Source organism: Sciurus carolinensis, chromosome 2 (assembly GCF_902686445.1).
Source record: "Sciurus carolinensis chromosome 2, mSciCar1.2, whole genome shotgun sequence".
Lineage (NCBI taxonomy): Eukaryota > Metazoa > Chordata > Mammalia > Rodentia > Sciuridae > Sciurus > Sciurus carolinensis.
In genome coordinates, this window is record NC_062214.1 from 126935995 (window position 1) to 126949033 (window position 13039).

A 13039-nucleotide genomic window follows, 5' to 3' on the forward strand; every position below is an offset into this window, starting at 1 on the left:
TGGAAATAATTCACATGGTCTAAGGGAATCACCACACCTCATCTGCTGTGGGTATTGCCAGGCTCCTGTTGGCATGTCCCTGACCTGCTGTTATCTCTCCTCCGGCCAGTCCTTCCCTTACCAAGTGTTTGTGCCAAGCAGGCCTAGGCTCTGGTCTTCCTGTTGGAGTGGCCAGAGCTCTCTGTGGAAAGCTCTGCCCAAGCAGAACTTGTGTTACTGTCTTTTCTTGCTCCTGGTATCTGTTTTGCAGTGAGGTGTGAGAAGCCATCTCCTCTGCACCTCAGATTGAAGCTGCCTGGATGGAAGGTCTCTTATCTCACGGACTATGAGGAGGACACTGTGTGGCACTAACTGCCTTCTTTATATTTGTATCTAAACCAGTGCTCTTTCCTGGAGGGCGACCCTCCCTCTGCACCGCTGTGCACCCCAGGGACATTTATCAATGCCTGGAGACATTTTGGTTGTAATCACTTGGTGGAGAGGAGGGGGGTTGCTACTGACTCGAGTTGGGGGAAGACCAGAGATAGTCTAAAGATCCCAAATCTTGTTTGTAGTACAAAATGTTCTCAGTGATGCTGCTGCAATTACTAAAGATACATCAGAGTTGATACAGGGTTGATGATTAAGATAAGGAAAGATTCTGAATAATTTCTTGCTTACACTGAAAATACAAATCCTGCCTTTCAGGGAAGCTTTCTCTATTTTTCTTCATTATTTCCTCTCTGTCTTGGTCTCTCTGTATCTGTGTCTGCCTGTTAGACACACACACACACACGCGCGCGCACACACACACACACACACACACACACACCTTTCCAATCCTGCAGCTGTTTGGACTGGGAGTCAGATTGCTATATTCTGGGAGAAAAGAGAAGAAGAGAGAAGAAATGCATGCTTAAATCTGGATTCTAGGTCTTTATTGTGAGTTTTGCGACCTGTAGGAAGATTTTGGATGCTCAGGGATGTGGCAGGACTTCAGCAGGAACATGGATTGGGCCAGAGTGAATGACACAGAGAACCTGCTCATCTCCAGTTCCAGATTTCCTCAGGCTGACCCAGGATCCTGGGTTAATTCTCTTTCAAGATCTTGTTGATCCAAGGTCGGTAATGGGAGATTCGGGTGAAGACGGCAGGCGGCTTTGCATTCTGATTTACATAGGATGCAATGCCCTGGGCTATCCCAGCACACAAAAGGGGCCCCCCAAAGTCTCCCTGTGGACATAGAGGGAGGCAGGGAGAGAGGAAGAGAAAGAGGGAGAGAGAGAGAATAGGTGGTGAGCCAGGAAGTCCTCCACTCCTGTCCATGGGCCCCAGCTTGGAGTCATAGATCAAGATTCATACCAGGGCTCCTCAGGGGTTGTCTAGGTCTAATGCCCCTCCTTCCTTTCCTGGGGTGACCCCCACTTTCTTATTACTCGGTGTGGAGCAGATTGGGATGAATGGTCAGAGATTGTCCTGGGCCATGGTAGGAGGGACACTTTCAGTTTTCTCACTCCTATTATTCCAAATCCTGTCATTGACTGACCATCTTTCCCCCCATCTCCTTCTGGAGAATTCTGGCCCTTGAACAGTGATTTGTGGGGAACTAGTTAGAGGATCACCTTGTATATAGAGTTTGTCTTCCTGGGATTGCCCACACATAGCTGGGGGTTGTGTTTAAAGCTTCTGAAGTGTTTGCAGGCCTGGGGGTCCAAGAGTCTCAGCTTCACCTCCTGCAGACTGCCAGACAAGGGTTCCTCCACATTTGTTCTTCCCCAGCCAGTTGCCCGGCACATTCTCCCAGGTGGGATGAAGTTGAATTGGGATGGGAGGGGCAGAGTCCCCACGGCCAGGGTCAGGTTGGCTTTCTCCTTTAACTATGAAGGGAATGAGGGTCTGTCAGTGCAGAAAATGAGTTAGGAGGCAGTTGGAAGCAACCAGGGACAGAAGGTCAATTGCCTTAGGCTAGAGCCAAGCCCAAATAGGGAGTAGGGAGGTGATATCATCCAGAGGCAGGCCAGGGAAATTTCAGGGCAGTGGGGATCTGAAGGAGAAGTGCAAGGAAGTGGAAAACCGGAAGAAAAATGTTGTCACCTTTAATAACATGATGTCATGGCGAAGCGAAATGTCATCATATTTTGGATGAGGGAATTGCTTTACGACCTCAAGTCTCTGCCATGTGTCTTCTTTCTCTTTTTTGTTATGAACTCCTAGCATAACTGTTATAGATCTGTTGTGAAAAAGAAGGAAGGACAAAACAGAAAGAGTGACTTGGTGTTTCTCTTGGGTTATGCCTATTCTAACAAAAGGGGCTGAAACCCCTCATTGGGGCACTGGACTCTATCTATCCGTACTTTCTGGGCCACTTGTAGTTTTTGTAGGACTGAGGTTTTAATCAGAGAAGAACTTTCTCTGAAACAGATGCATTTTCCAGGACAGGACCCTTGGGAACTACTGGGGAATGAGCAGGCCATAGAGAACCCAGGGGAGAGGGTTTGTACTTCTTAATTCCCCTATCTAGGGGCCAGCACCTTGGAGCCAGAGATAGTAGAATTAAGTAGAAAGTGTGTATCCTGTTCTCTGCCTTTGGTTAAAAGGATGGGTTCTGGAACCTGGGAACTAATGACTAGTGTTCTTGAAAAGGACATGGAGGAAGTATCCCAGGGAACTGGGTGGGCCCTGAGAAGAATCATGTGTCTTATGTGTTGAGGTTGGGGTGAGGAGCGCTACTTTAGGGGGATGACCTGGGATTGGGATCTCCTTTTCCTCTGTAGGGGAACTGACTGCACAGTGACTGAGGCTCAGGGAATCTACTCAATGAGACCAATTTCTTTAAGTCATGTCTTCTCTCTGCTGAAAGTTCCCAGGCCTAGGATTCCCTCTTCAGGACCCAACAGGGTGTATCCCAGGTCTCCAGCCTGGTATTCATTCTCCTTTGGAGATAAACAGGACTTTTTTGTCTCACCTTCCTGCACAGTGAGCAGCTGTCAGCACAAAATTTCGTCTTATCAGGAAGCCACCGCAAGTTGTCAGGTGACCTTGAGGAGTGACAATTTCCAGGTAGGCCATATAGGGGCGGGAGTGTGGTTTGCACTCTGTGCCCCCGATGATCTCCCCTGGAACAGAGAACCCCAGGGCTTAAACATAAAAACTCATGCTCTCTCCAGAGAATGTACAGAGGGTTAAGGTTGAGAGAGGCTTTCCTTGAATCTCATCCTAGCCCTGAGTTTTGCTTATCAGTTTTTCAGGTCTCTGCTTTTTCTGTCCACAGATTCTCCACAAATTCTCATTCCTTCCTTCAGACACAATAGCCAACCCTGAACTAAATTCCATTTAGACATTTTTTTCATCTCAAATTTCTCCCACTCCCACCCTGCCCCAGCCCATCCTTCCTCTGTCTCTGTGTAGGACATGGTCTCCAGATTCCCATCCTGGTCTTCTCACAGTCCATGAGCAGTCCATGTAACAGCTAAATCACAAGGCAGTTTGTCTCCCTGGAGCTCAGAAGATGAAGAGAACATATTTTAATGGGGATCCCCCACTTGCTCTGGGCTTTCCCCCCAATCAGCATAGGAATCTTTGTTCCTGGGATCTGCTGCAAGCTGCAGAGAATGGGTGGGAATACCCCAAATGGAGATGTCACTCTGGGAGTTTGAACAGAGATCTTGGGACCCTATTCAGTGTTAATCTCCCAATAGGCAGCTATATTCAGACTAAATGTCTTTGTTCTAGGAGCTGAACCTGGACATTAGGAACCCGGTACTCACCGGCTTCAGCACTGGAAAATAGGAGAAAGACCAGCAGAGGGAGAGAAAGAAGATGCATCTTCTTAGAGAGGCGGCCCGTGGAAGTTGTTGGTTTTGTCTTTGGGTCTTGGGATTTATTGCTCCCAGCAGGCAAGGGAGGGGCAGGGTTGGTAACCACAGGAACTGCGTGGTCATGTTTTCTTCCCTCACTCTAAGTTGACCATCTTTCTGATTAGAAGTTCCCCCAGAATCACAATCTGTTTTTCTAGAGATGAAGTTAAACTTCCATTTCCTGACTCCCCAGATGAGCCCTCAATTCTCAACCATGCAACTTAGAGTATGCAGGGACCTTTTCTTTCCCGATTAGGGCAGCTTCTTAAAGGCCCATCAGAAACATGGGTTGGGGATAGTACACTGAGCATTCAGAAGCACCCATACACTTATGGCTATGGCCCACAGTAGGGAATGCATTTGTAAAAAGACCCACTGCACATATGCCTGTATGTACAAATGCATGAGCATCAACACACAGCACACACATAGACACACATAGGAAGAGAAAGAGAGAGAGAGGGAGAGAGAGAGAGAGAGAGAGAGAGAGAGAGAGAGAGAGAGAGAGAGAGAGAGAGAGAGAGAGAGAGAAAGAGAGAGAGAGAGAGAGAGAGAAAACAATCAAGCAAAAGTTTCAGGAGACAGTATTTATTCTAATTACATGCAATGATCTTTGTTAGTTTCCAGGACATTCCATTTCATTTCATTGCACTATTTGTTAAAACTTGAACAATACATCACTTACAGGATGATTACCTGCAATGTGGAAATCATTGATCTTCATCTCTCTCTCCTGAACCAATGTTCACTGACAGAGAAAGAGGGAGATCCAAGGAGAGTAGATGAGGGAAGGAAAGAGATGACTTTTCACAGAATTGATGATGGTTCAGGTGTCTGGTGTTGCTTACAATGGGTGGGCCAATCAAATGGCAGCAATACCTTTGTTGCACGATCCCATCATATAATTGGGTCATTGCTTATGGCGAGGTAGCCTCTGGGCATAATTCTATAGCATCTGCTATTTATCATGTGCAAAGAAGAATTTACTAATAATCAGCTGTTACAAGATGAGTATATGGTCAGGTTAGGTAAGCAATTTCCCCATTGCTGAAGATATTCAAGTAGAGGTTGAAAAGAGACTTGTTTACAGTGCACAGTTTGTGAGAAAGAAAGATGGCTTGATGCAGAAATCATTTAAATGATGGCAGTGATTCCTTAGACACTACAATGCAGAGGGTCCAACTCTTTTTTGAGTTCTTGAAGCATTACTTCTCTGTGCCATAGTGCACTTTGGCATTTAAGGCATACAGCTAGTTTTGCAGTTAGATGGAGCAAGCTCAAATCCTAGTTCTTCCACTTAGCTATTTTTCTGATCTTAAGAAAGTTCCTGAAGTTCTCAGGCTAGTTACTGTATCTCTAACCTATAAAAATGATACAGCACAGGGCTTTTGTGCAGAATTAAACATAGTGCTAAATGTAAAATGCCACATCATTGGTTTTCATGATGTTGGTTTTATTCCTTAAATTGTGTTATCTGGTGTTCTGACTTATAGCCATTTGAGGAGAAAGTGATGAGTATGTACTTATTGGGATGATACATTTTCTTGGGTAAAGAATAAATCTTGTATTTACTTTAAGTTCTCCTAAACACATTGCAGATTAACATTAGGGCTACAGGCTTAGGCATGAACTGCTTTGTATAGCACCTTGTTTCTATTCATTCAAACTGAAGATGCCAGGCTGTTCTTCCAACCTAGTTATTTGAGTAATGGTTAAGTCTTTCTTGAATGAGTATGCATAAAAACGTTGTTTTAACCCTCAAGTTGCCAGGTAGTGATGCAACACCTGTAAGTCTCCATCAGCATTGATGCCTCTAGTAAGGAAATACCATGGATAAGGAACAACAGGTAGAATGGCTCATGCCCTCCTGCATCAGACTGAAACAGCAGTGCAATGGAACGGCCACAGTGCATGCTTTACTGTACTGGCCACACATTCCTGAAGCGCGCTCTGTGTTTGCCCTTGCTGTAATCTCTATTCATTTCTATAGCTGATGTTTCTAAATGACCAAATTTTTCTAAATTTAAAGTGTACATTTAACTTCTGCTAGCTAATATTCAACAGCAATGTATGAGTGTACCCCTTTCCCCACATCCTCACCAACACTTACTGTTGCTTGTATTCTTGATCGTTGCCATTCTGACTGGAGTGAGATGGTATCTTAGAGTAGTTTTTATTTGCATTTCTCTAATTACTAGAGATGTTGAACAGTTTTTCATATATTTGTTGATTGATTGTATATCTTCTTCTGTGAAGTGTCTACTTAGTTCCTTAGCCCATTTATTGATTGGGTTATTTGTTTTTTTGGTGTTAAGTTTTTTGAGTTCTTTTTAATTTATTTATTCTACTATGCTTTTGCCTTAACTCCTTTTTTTTTTTTTTTTTTTTTTTTTTTTGGTACTGGGGATTGAACCCAGGGGCAAACCGCTGAATCATATCCCCTGTCCTTTCTGTATTTTTTAAATTTTAATTTTATTTGTTCTAATTAGTTATACATGACAACAGAATGCATTTTGATTCATTGTATGTGAATGGAGCACAACTATTCATTTCTCTAGTTGTACATGATGTAGAGTCCATACCATTCCTGAGATCATACAAGTACTTAGGTTAATGATGTCACTCTCATTCCACCATCTTTACCACTCCCCAGCCTGCTTCCATGTCCTCACTCCCCTCTGCCCATACCACTGTTCCTCCATTCATCCCTCCTCCCCCATTATTGGTCAGCATCCACATATCAGAGAAAACATTTGACCTTTGGTTTTTTGGGATTGGCTTATTTTGCTTAGCATGACATTCTCCAACTCCATTCATTTACAATGCAAATGCCATAATTTTCTTCTCCTTTAAGGCCGAGTAATATTCCATTGTGTTCATATGCCACAATTTCTTTATCCATTCATCTATTGAAGGACATCTAGGTTGGTTCCATACCTTAGCTATTGTGAATTGAGCTGCCGTAAACATTGAGGGGGCTGCATCACTGTAGTATGCAGATTTTAAGTCTTTTATCCAGTAGGATAGCTGGGTCAAATGGTGGTTCCATTCCAAGTTTTCTAAGGAATCTCCATACTGTTTTCCAGAGTGGTTTCACTAATTTGCAGCCCCACCAGCAATGTATGAGTGTACCCCTTTCCCCACTTCCTCACCAACACTTACTGTTGCTTGTATTCTTGATCGTTGCCATTCTGACTGGAGTGAGATGGTATCTTAGAGTAGTTTTTATTTGCATTTCTCTAATTACTAGAGATGTTGAACAGTTTTTCATATATTTGTTGATTGATTGTATATCTTCTTCTGTGAAGTGTCTACTTAGTTCCTTAGCCCATTTATTGATTGGGTTATTTGTTTTTTTTGGTGTTAAGTTTTTTGAGTTCTTTATATATCCTGGAGAATAGTGCTCTATCTGAAGTGTGTGTAATAAAGATTTTCTCCCACTCTGTAGACTCTCTCTTCACATTATTGATTGTTTTCTTTGCTGAGAAGAAGCTTTTTAGTTTGAAACCATCCCATTTATTGATTCTTTTTAAAAAATATTTAGATGTTGATAGACCTTTATTTTATTCATTTATTTATATGTGGTGCTGAGAATTGAACCCAGTGCCTCACACATGCTAGGCAAGTGCTCTACCACTGAGCCACAACACCAGCCCCCATTTGTTGATTCTTGATTTTATTTCTTGCATTTTAGAGTCTTGTTAAAGAAGTCAGGTTCCAAGCTGATATGAAGATTCGCGCCTGCTTTTTCTTCAACTAGGTGCAGGGTCTCTGGTCTAATTCCTAGGTCCTTTGATCCACACTGAATTGAGTTTTGTGCAGGGTGAGAGACAGGGATTTAATTTCATTTTGCTGCATATGGATTTCCAGTTTTCCCAGCACCATTTGTTGAATAGGCTATCTTTTCTCCAGTGTATGTTTTTGGTACCTTTGTCTAGTATGAGATAACCATATGTGTGTTTGTCTCTGTGTCTTCTATTTTGTACAATTGGTCTATGTGTCTGTTTTGGTGCAATACCATTCTGTTTTTATTACTATAGCTCCATAGTATAGTTTGAGGTCTGGTATTGTGATGCCTCCTGCTTTACTTTTCTTGCTGAGAATTGCTTTGGCTATTCTGGATCTCTTATTTTTCCAAAAGAATTTCATAATTGCTTTCTCTATTTCCATGAGGAAAGATATTGGGATTTTAATTGGAATTGCATTGAATCTGTATAACACTTTTGGAGGTATGGCCATTTTGACAATACTAATTCTGCCTATTCAAGAGCTTGCAAGATCTTTCCATCTTCTAAGGTCTTCTTTAATTTCTTTCTTTAGTGTTCTAAGTTTTCATTGTAGAGGTCTTTCACCTCTTTTGTTAGATTGATTCCAAGTATTTTATTTTATTTTATTTTTTGAGACTGTTGTGAATGGGGTAGTTTTCCTAATTTCTCTTTCAGAGGATTCATCACTGATGTATAGAAATGCATGAGATTTATGGGTGTTGATTTTATATCTTGCTACTTTGTTGAATTCATTTATGAGTTCTAAAAGTTTTCTGGTGGAATATTTTGGATTCTCTAAATAAAGAATCATGTCATCAGCAAATAAAGATAGTTTGAATTCTTCTTTTCCTATTTGTATCCCTTTAATTTATTTTGTCTGTCTAATTGGCTCTGACTGGAGTTTCAAGGATGGTGTTGAATAGAAGTGGTGAAAGAGGGTATCCCTGTCTTGTTCCAGTTTTTAGAGGGAATGCTTTACATTTTTCTCCATTTAGAATGATGTTGGCCTTGGGCTTAGCATAGGTAGCTTTTACAATGCTACTACTCACCCTAGTTTTTCTAGTGTTTTGAACATGAATGGTCACTGTATTTTGTTGAATGCCTTTGCTGTATCATCTATTGAGATGATCATATGATTCTTATCTTTAAGTCTATTGATGTGATGTATTACATTTATTGATTTCCATTTGTTGAACCAACCTTGCATCCCTGGGATAAACCCCACTTGATCATGGTGAACTATCTTTTTAATATGTTTTTGTATGTGATTTGCCAGAATTTTATTAAGAATTTTTGCATCAGTGTTCATCAGGGATATTGGTCTGAAATTTTCTTTCCTTGATGTCTGGTTTTGGTATCAGGGTAATACTAGCTTCATAGAATGAGTTTGGAAGGGTTCCCTCCTTTTCTATTTCATGAAATTCTTTGAGGAGAATTGGTATTAGTTCTTTGAAGGTCTTGTAGAACTCAACTGAGAATCCATCTGGTCCTGGGTTTTTCTTGGTTGGTATGCTTTTGGTGGTGTCTTCTATTTCATTGTTTGAAATTGATCTGTTTAAATTGTGTATGTCCTCCTGATTCAGTTTGGGTAGTTCATATGTCTCTAGAAATATATTGATGTCTTTGAGATTTTCTATATTGTTGGAGTACAAATTTTCAAAATAGTGTCTAATTATCTTCTGTATTTCAGTCATGTCCATCATGATATTTCCTTTTTCATCACGAATTTTAGCAATTTGAGTTTTCTCTCTCCTTCTCTTCTTTAGTGTGGCTAATCAATTTTGTTGATTTTTTTTCAAAGAACCTACTTTTTGTTTTGTCATTTTTTTCAATTGTTTCTTTTGCTTCAATTTCATTAATCTTAGTTCTTATTTTAATTATTTCCTGTCTTCTTCTACTTTTGGTGTTGATTTGTTCTTCTTTTTCTAGGGCTTTGAGATGTAATGTTAGGTCATTTATTTGTTGACTTTTCATTGTATGTGTGTGTGTGTGTGTGTGTGTGTGTGTGTGTGTGAAGTACTCTACCAACTGAGCTATATACCCAGCCCAACTTTTCATTCTTTTAATGAATGAGTTCAATGCAATGAACTTTCCTCTTAGCACTGCCTTCATGGTGTCCCAGAGATTTTGATAGGTTGTATTGGTATTCTCATTTACCTCTAAGAAGTTTTTAATCTCCTCCTTGATGTCTTCTGTTATCCATGTTCAATAGCATATTATTTAGTCTTCAGGTGTTGGAATACCTTCTATTTTTAATTTTATCATTGATTTCTAGTTTCATTCCATTATGATCTGATAGAATACAGGGTAGTATCTCTATTTTTTTGTATTTGCTAAGAGTTGCTTTGTGGCATAACGTATGGTCTGTTTCAGAGAAGAATCCATGTGCTGCTGAGAAGAAAGTGTATTTGCTTGTTGATGAATGGAATATTTTGTATATGTCTGTTAAGTCTAAGTTATTGATTGTATTATTGAGTTCTATAGTTTCTTTGTTTAGCTTTTATAGAAGATCTATGGTGAGAGAGGTGTGTTAAAGTCACCCAGTATTATTATGTTGTGGTCCATTTGATCCCTGAAATCGAAAAGGGTTTGTTTGAGGTATGTAGATGCTCCATTATTTGGGGCATATATATGTATGATTGTTATGTCTTGTTGATGTATGATTCCCTTAAGCAGTATGGAATGTCCTTATTTATCTCTTCTGACTAACTTTGGCTTGAAGTCCACTTTAGTGAAATAAGGATGGAAATCCCTGCATTTTTATGCAGACCATGAGCGTGATATGTTTTTCCCTGTTCTTTCACTTTCAGTCTGTGGATATCTTTTCCTATGAGATGGGTCTCTTGAAGACAGCATGTTTTTGGGTCTTTTTTTAAAATCCAATCTGCCAGTCTATGTCTTTTGATTAATGAATTTAGACTGTTAACATTCAGGCAATTATTGAGATATGATTTGTATTCCTGGTCATTTTGGTTTATTTTTGATTTTTTACTTGACTTGGTATTTCCTTTGATTGGCTTTTCCTTTAGTATAGTTCCTCCCTTGACAGTTTAATTGTTGTTTTTCATTTCTTTCTTGTGTAATATTTTGCTGAGAATGTTCTGTAGTGCAGGCTTTCTAGTTGTAAATTCTTTTAAATTTTGTTTATCATGGAAGGTTTTTAATCTCATCCTCAAATCTGAAACTTAGTTTTGCTGGATATAATTCTTGGTTGGCATCCATTATCTTTCAGAGCTTGGTATATGTTGTTCCAGGGCCTCCTAGCTTTGAGGGTCTGGGTTGAGAAATCAGCTGAGATCAAATTGACTTTCCACTATATGTGATCTGATACTTTTCTCTTGAGGCCTTTAAGATTCTCTCTTTATTTTGTATGTTAGGCATTTTATTTATAATGTGCCTTGGTGTGGGTCTGTTGTAATTTTGTACATTTGGTGTCCTATGAGTCTCTTATATTGGATTTTCCATTTCATTCTTCAGGTTTGGGAAATTTTCTGATTTTATGTCATTGAAAAGATTGTGCATTCCTTTGGTTTGTTCTCTGTGCCTTACTCTATCCTGATAAATCTTAAATTTGGTCTTTTTCTGTTATTCCATAATTCTTGGAGGTTCTGTTCATGGTTCCTTACCATCTTTACTGTGTGGTCAACTTTATTTTGTCTTCATTGTCTGAGGTTCTGTCTTCCAAGTGATCTAGTCTGTTGGTGATGCTTTCTATTGAGTATTTCATTTAGTTTATTGTTTTCTTCATTTCAAGGATTTCTGTTTGTTTTTTCCCCCATTTTCTCTATTTATTTATTTATTTATTTATTTTTGTTTCCCTTGGCTGCCTAGAAGACTGCATGTCCAAACCTGCACCCTCCCAGGGAGCCAGCAGAGTGGAGCAAGACAGAACTCTAAGATACTAGAATGTAGGAAAAAGAAAAAACAACCCCCAACTGTGAAAACAACCTCCAAGCCACACTCTATCTCTTTTTTTTTCATTATTGTATACAAATGAGATACATGTTGTTTCTCTATTTGTACATAGAGTCAAGGCATACCATTTGTGTAATTATACGTTTACATAGGGCAATGATGTTTGATTATTTTTTTTCCCTTCCCCCCCACCCCTCCCACCCCTCCCACCCCTCTTCTCCCTCTATACAGTCCTTCTTTCCTTCATTCTTACCACTCTCCTTATCCCTAACCCTAAACCTAACCCTAAACCTAATGCTAACCCCTCCCACCCCCCATTATATGTCCTCATCCGCTTATCAGCGAGATCATTCGTCCTTTAGTTTTTTGAGATTGGCTTATCTCACTTAGCATGATATTCTCCAATTTCATCCATTTGCCTGCAAATGCCATAATTTTATCATTCTTCATGGCAGAGTAATATTCCATTGTATATATATGCCACAGTTTCTTTATCCATTCATCAACTGAAGGGCACCTAGGTTGGTTCCACAATCTGGCTATGGTGAATTGAGCAGCAATGAACATTGATGTGGCTATATCTCTGTAATATGCTGATTTTAAGTCCTTTGAGTATAAAGGACTTGGAGTATATAGGCCAAGGAGTGGGATAGCTGGGTCAAATGGTGTTTCCATTCCAAGCTTTCTGAGGAATCTCCACACTGCTTTCCAGAGTGGCTGCACTAATTTGCAACCCCACCAGCAATGTATGAGTGTTCCTTTTTCACCACATCCTCGCCAACACCTATTGTTGCTTGTGTTCTTGATAATCGCCATTCTAATTGGGGTGAGATGAAATCTTAGGGTAGTTTTGATTTGCTTTTCCCTTATACTAGGGATGTTGAACATTTTTTCATATATCTGTTGATTACTTGTACATCTTCTTCTGTGAAGTGTCTGTTCATTTCCTTAGCCCATTTGTTGATTGGATTATTTGTATTCTTCGTGTAGAGTTATTTGAGTTCTTTATAGATTCTGGAAATTAGCGCTCTATCTGAAGTATGGTTGGCAAAAATATTCTCCCACTCTGTAGGCTCTCTCTTCACATTGCTGATAGTTTCCTTTGCTGAGAGAAAGCTTTTTAGTTTGAATCTATCCCAGTTGTTGATTCTTGCTTTTATTTCTTGTGCTATGGGAGTCCTGTTAAGGAAGTCTGATCCTAAGCGAACAAGTTGAAGATTTGGACCTACTTTTTCTTCTATAAGATGCAGGGTCTCTGGTCTGATTCTGAGGTCCTTGATCCATTTTGAGTTGAGTTTTGTGTAGGGTGAGAGATATGGGTTTAGTTTCATTCTGTTGCATATGGTTTTCCAGTTTTCCCAGCACCATTTGTTGAAGAGGCTATCTTTTCTCCATTGCATATTTTTGGCACCTTTGTCTAGTATGAGAAAATTGTATTTATTTGGGTTTGTGTCCATGTCCTCTATTCTGTACCATTGATCTACCTTTCTATTTTGGTACCAATACCATGCCGTTTTTGTT

At 40.0% G+C, this 13039-nt stretch overlaps 1 protein-coding gene across 3 annotated transcripts; it reads right to left on the minus strand.

Annotated features, from left to right (window-relative positions):
• Nucleotides 1-902: 902 nt before the first annotated feature.
• On the minus strand, nt 903-3842 carry LOC124977281 (mast cell protease 2-like). 3 transcript variants are annotated; one of them, XM_047540728.1, is made up of 5 exons: nt 3747-3842; nt 2945-3095; nt 2074-2209; nt 1602-1856; nt 903-1212 (listed from the first exon to the last, which is right to left on the minus strand). In XM_047540728.1, exons 1-5 carry the CDS (start codon nt 3802-3804, stop codon nt 1069-1071), a joined length of 744 nt encoding a protein of 247 aa, XP_047396684.1. In that variant the 5' UTR covers nt 3805-3842; the 3' UTR covers nt 903-1068. The 3 variants fall into 3 exon arrangements, 2 of the variants coding, with proteins under 2 accessions (XP_047396684.1, XP_047396685.1); XM_047540729.1 differs by lacking the exon at nt 3747-3842 and adding an exon at nt 3424-3445; XR_007107132.1 differs by having other exon boundaries at nt 1072-1212; nt 1602-1875.
• Nucleotides 3843-13039: the final 9197 nt, after the last annotated feature.

Bases quoted from the DNA above. Each gene is read 5' to 3' on its own strand.
- LOC124977281 (XM_047540728.1), bottom strand. From the start codon at position 3,804: ATGCATCTTCTTTCTCTCCCTCTGCTGGTCTTTCTCCTATTTTCCAGT. The intron at 3,096-3,746 runs GTGAGTACCGGG...TCTCTGTTCCAG, and splicing joins ATTTTCCAGTGCTGAAGCCG to GGGAGATCATCGGGGGCACA. The intron at 1,213-1,601 runs GTGATCCTCTAA...CTATGTCCACAG, and splicing joins AGACAAACTCTATATACAAG to GGAGACTTTGGGGGGCCCCT.